This window comes from Clupea harengus, chromosome 15 (genome assembly GCF_900700415.2).
Source record: "Clupea harengus chromosome 15, Ch_v2.0.2, whole genome shotgun sequence".
Taxonomy (NCBI): domain Eukaryota; kingdom Metazoa; phylum Chordata; class Actinopteri; order Clupeiformes; family Clupeidae; genus Clupea; species Clupea harengus.
Genome location: NC_045166.1, coordinates 13,102,981 through 13,107,980, shown reverse-complemented (window position 1 = coordinate 13,107,980; position 5,000 = coordinate 13,102,981). Strand labels below are relative to the sequence as shown.

Genomic DNA, 5,000 nt, shown 5'->3' with positions numbered 1-5,000 from the left:
ACAAAGTGCAAGGAGACCAGGTACGGACTTGCACTGTAACTGTGAGTTAGGCATCTTATGGTGTTAGACATGTTAGGAAAGGAGGTGCTCGATTGAGGTATGATTGAGTTTAAGAAGAAGTAGAAGTTACTCTGTTGGCAAGCATTAGTGACTTGAATTTGATGGGGATATGGACGTTTGTCCTTGCCATGACCCATTGAAAGGACGCCCAGTGAGCTAGGATTCAAACCAGGAATGCACTTTGCGCGAGATGCCCATTTCAGAGAGTGCGGATAGCAGGATACGGTGGTTCACCGTGTCAAAGGCTGCTGATGGATCCAGCGAGATAAGAACCGAGGACTGAGCTGCAACTCGAGCTGCACTCAGGGTTTCTGTCATAGACTATAGAGCCATTTCAGGGGCGTGGCCACTCTTAAAGCCCAACTGATTTGGATCAAGGAGGCCATTCCATCAGGAATTCTGAGACCTGTTTGAAAACTACCCTTTCAATTGTCTATGAAGAATAAGAACGGAAGTACGAGAATGGCTGATAGTTTTCAACTTGAGCAGGGTTGAGTGAAGGCCTTTTCAAAGTCAAAGTCAAGTCAAAGTCTTTATTGCCACATGCACCAATATCTTAGCGACATCAGAGCAGTGAAAATCTTATGACCTGGCAGGCAACATCTACGCAGTAGATGGGCATACAAGATAAAAAATAACATATAACATATAACATAATCATTTTGAGATGGGAGGGGATGTTACCTGGGCCAGTCTGAATGTGGTTGGAAACGTTCCCAGAGCCTGCACAGGGAGATAAGGCTTGGGGGAGGTTGGTAGGAATGGGGTCCTGCGGGCATGTAGTAGGACGGCTACAAGTCAGGAATTTTGTACCTCGCTCTCGGTGAGGGGTGGACGAAGGAAGTGATGTGCAATTGTAGGTTGCTGTGCATTTAAGTTTTCAGCTTTTTCTGTATGTTTTAATTTTCACATTTGTGTGTGTGTGTGTGTGTGTGTGTGTGTTCTGCAGGAGAACATCAACGTGGACGAAGCGGCCCGGTCCTTGGTGGAACACATCCTGCAGAACGACAAGGGCCTCCCGTACGAGGAGAGCAATGGCGACCGTGTTCGTCTTGAACAGGACCCTGCCACTGCAGAGAGCAAGTCAGGCTGCTGCTAGCGACGCTGCGAAATTACGTGAAATAACACAGCACAACGGGTGCCGCTATCGCCCTCTCTGACCCCCTGACCTTTGCCCTTTGGACTCCCGAGCATGCTCCGAACGGACGGGATCTACCCTGCCATCCTGACCAGAGAGGGTGGCCTGTGTTGGAGGCGTCTGACTCCTGTTATCACACTACCCACAATCCTTCACTCCAGCATGAAGTCTCGTTCTCATCACGTTTGTTCTCTATGTGTGACCTTTTTTAGTCTATCTTCCTTGTTGAATTTGTCCTCTCCCTTTCCCTCTCTCTCTGGGATACAACCACTTTTAACTGTGTACATGTTTGTTTATCTCTGTCTGTGTGTGTGTGTGTGTGTCTGTGCGCCCTTTTGAGTGAGAGCGAAAGACTCACAGGGAGAGAGAGTCTCACAGTGTATGTGTGTTTGTCTATATTTCCAACCCCGTTATCAACCTTTAAACAAAACACACGCACACGCACACACACACACACACACACACTCACTGAAACATCTTCCAGCCTAACCACAGATAGTACTGTGGGGCCAGCTTCACTGTCACTGTGCCAATAGTTTGATGCTGAAGGGGAGGTTGTTCCTCTACCACCCTACATGCTGGGCTCTTGTATTTCTAAGCCACACAGTAGAGAAATGTAGAGGCTGAGGCCTCTTCTCACTGCACATCTCTCGTACATGCACCAAGGCAGGACTAGACTGGACTAAACTGTACTAAGTCATAGGAAAACCATTCAAAACCATAGAGAAGTACCAGAGAGGTTCTCACAGGATATAAGTGTATTGTGTGTGTATACCTCTCTGTGTTTGTGTCTTAAGAGTTTGTAAAGCCTGTAGTTTGCCAAACATGCACGTTTTTTTTAAACTTTTCTTTATTCTTTTTAAAAAAAAGAGAATGCGACTCCAAACTGGTCTGTCTGTATTTAACTACATGTGAACAATAATGTGCAGACACCCAAGGTACTTGTAGTGGTAATTAGTCTTAATCTTAATGGTATTTAATGTTTTAACACTGCATGTTGTGAGGGAACTGCCCCTTGCCTCTGCCCTTATGTTCAGCAATGAATCAAGTGTCTTTTTTTTTTACAAAATGGAGGACTGCCAGTTATGGTCCAGTTTACATGAGAAAAGACCTCTCAAGTATCAAAAGAATAAAGCTTTTATTGAACAACTTTATTATGTGCCTTCATTGTGTGAACATTCTTATTTTGGGGATAGTGGTGGTGGTGGTGGTGGTGGTTTGGTAGCTTATGAGAAAGAGAGAGAGCGAGAGAGTGTGTGTGTGTGTGTGTGTGTGTGTGTGTGCACGTGTGAAGGAGAGACAGAGAGTGCATGCATGTGATTCCATTGGAAGGACCAGGCAAAGAGTCAGGAGACCTTTAGTTAGTCAGTTTAATTAGTTAGTTTCAGTTTCAGGATGCATTTAGAACAGTGTGTTTTGTGTACAAGCGTGTATAGTTTATTTGTATTTGTTTATTTGGTAAGAGCTAAAACTATGAAGGTTGCGTTAAATAATCCTATTTGTATGTGTCTGTGTGTGAAGCACAAAGCAGGGGTCACTTAATGAGTAGGCTGTGTGAGAGAGTCACCAGACTCATGTCTCCGCCCTCCAGTTATTTATAATCACTGAAAGCATGGTCTTCCAGTTCACCATTTCTGAAAAAGATTTAAAATAATCTTGTAGGCCTATTCTTGCTGTGGGTGTGGGTGGTCTTCCAAAGCATAGCTAAATAATCTAAGCTGTTTGGCACAGCGATTTTATTTTTTCAGTGTAAAATTTTACAAGCTCTAAATGCGGGACAAATTTAGCCTCGCATGTGACCAATTTTGATTAATCTGCATCACGTGCAGGGATTTTCCCCTATGGGCGCACGCTTCAATTTGTCCTGAACACATGAGGTCCTGTCGCTAGGCAACGGGTGCAAACTTTACCGGGAGCTAGGTAAGCACAACACAGCCTGATAAGAAACATGCTGTGTTTTTAACACCGTTTGCCAGTGATTTCAGTGGTTTACATGCAAGAAACCCACAATGTCCAAGGCCCCTAAGAAAAAGGACGTCTCCTCCAGTCGAGTTACTTCGTCCCCAGGGCAGACACCGAATAAAGAGTAAGTTTAGTAACATTACCTACTAACTTAGCAAGCTGTTGCTAGCTATTTAGCGCTTAGCTAAAAGATGTAACCTCACATGATAAAGTCATCTAAAAATTGACAGTTGTCAGCTACAATAATTTTTCGTGCCATTTGGATTTATGTCAGATATCCCACAATTTACATAGCTACTGTATCATTGACCAATAGACCTCTACCACGCTTTACACTGCATTCCATACCCACAATCAATCAATCAATCAATCAATCAATGTATTTATTTGATCAAGGACAATGTACATTCATGAACATTAAAATGTAAATGCACCCAATTCTAGCCAAAAGGCTAGTTTCCATTGGCAGTCCCCATGCCAGAGTGAAAAAAGGCTATACAACCTAAAAAAAATAGCATTAACGTATATATCAAACATAACATTGACAATATATCAAAAATAAAATGAAATAAAATAAAATCCCAATATACAAGCTCCACAGTCCTTAAACATGGGTAGAAGGCAAAAAACAAAGTGGTAAACAAAAATAATTCTACTGCTTACCCACTAATGATCACATTTTTGGTTATTTATCAACCATGTTTAGAGAATTCCTTTAAAGTAACAAGGTGTGCAACAAACATGTTTTTGGTGTGCAACAAACATGTGTTTGAGCAATTAGCTACTGCTACTAAATCAAATCTCGCTAACATTACAGAAAATAAACAAATGATTACTGAGTGAGGTAGAAACCGAACTGAGATACTGCTATATCTAACTAAGTCACAATGTGCAAAATGTAAAATATTACCAAGTGTTACTGTGTGCTCCAGAGCCTCTTCTCTGGTGACCAGTACGTCAGAGGCCCTAGGGGACCTAAGGAAGAGGGTCCCGATCTGGCCCGAGTGGAACGAGGCAGAGCTCAACGCAGAGAAATGGGACGCGTCCAAAAGCAAAGATTCCAAGGGTGGCAAGGGCTCCAATACAGTGAGTGTGCAAGGAAGTGCCCTGTCATATTAAGACCTCCCTTTGAATGTGTTGTGTTTGTAATTTTAGTATCCTATGTAGGAAAGAGGAGGAAATCAGTTTGTATGTTAAAACATTTAGAGGATACTGTGTGTGTCTGCTCTTGTTGAAAAGCCAAATACTTTTGTCTAAAAACAAAGTAGCTGATCATAATAGCCGTTGACAAAGCAACATTTTGGTCATGTGGTTACATGGAATTATAAGGTTAAGTGTCGCTATATGACTAGCAAAACCACTATACCATACTTTCCTTTGCATTCTGTATGTGTGTGCGTGTGTTTGTGTGTGTGTGTGTATTTGAACATTTCCACAGCAATTCTTTGAAGATCCAGAGGGGAAGATTGACCTGCCCACGTCTCTTAAGGTCCACTCATGGAAACGTCCCTCGGAGTACCTTGTCAAGGTGAGAAGCTCAAACTCAGTGAGGCGGTCAGCTGGATTAGTGCACTGACTGGTGAAATGACAAACAGTAGAAGTGGCGTAGGGTGTCTGCTGAGGTGTGTGCTGTGCATAGGCTTTCTCAGGTTTAAGTGGTTTTAGAGCTCAAGGCATTAAGCATAGAGATGAGCACATTTGAGTTGGGCACATGTGAATAACATTTGAATAAAGAGGGTTCCCCAGTTGTCTTTCTAGCATCCTTTCGGTGTCTCACTAGCACTTCAGAAGCACGTTACCACTACGCCAGCCATGATTGGCTGGCCAAGTCTGTTGTCCG

General features: G+C 43.0%; 2 protein-coding genes across 2 annotated transcripts in view; both read left to right on the top strand.

Annotated features, from left to right (window-relative positions):
* rab32a (RAB32a, member RAS oncogene family) overlaps positions 1–2,352 on the top strand; it is a 17,872-nt gene extending 15,520 nt beyond the window's left edge. The window contains exon 3 of the mRNA XM_012824717.2: positions 1,010–2,352. Within this exon, the coding sequence (XP_012680171.1) occupies positions 1,010–1,159 (150 nt within the window). The 3' untranslated portion in view covers positions 1,160–2,352. The remainder of the gene's footprint in view (positions 1–1,009) is intronic.
* A 629-nt stretch (positions 2,353–2,981) lies between these two features.
* The window catches only part of adgb (androglobin), a 46,334-nt gene continuing 44,315 nt past the window's right edge, over positions 2,982–5,000 (top strand). Inside the window, exons 1-3 of the mRNA XM_012824670.3 lie at positions 2,982–3,284; positions 4,093–4,246; positions 4,599–4,688. Of these exons, the coding sequence (XP_012680124.2) occupies positions 3,208–3,284; positions 4,093–4,246; positions 4,599–4,688 (321 nt within the window). The 5' untranslated portion in view covers positions 2,982–3,207. The remainder of the gene's footprint in view (positions 3,285–4,092; positions 4,247–4,598; positions 4,689–5,000) is intronic.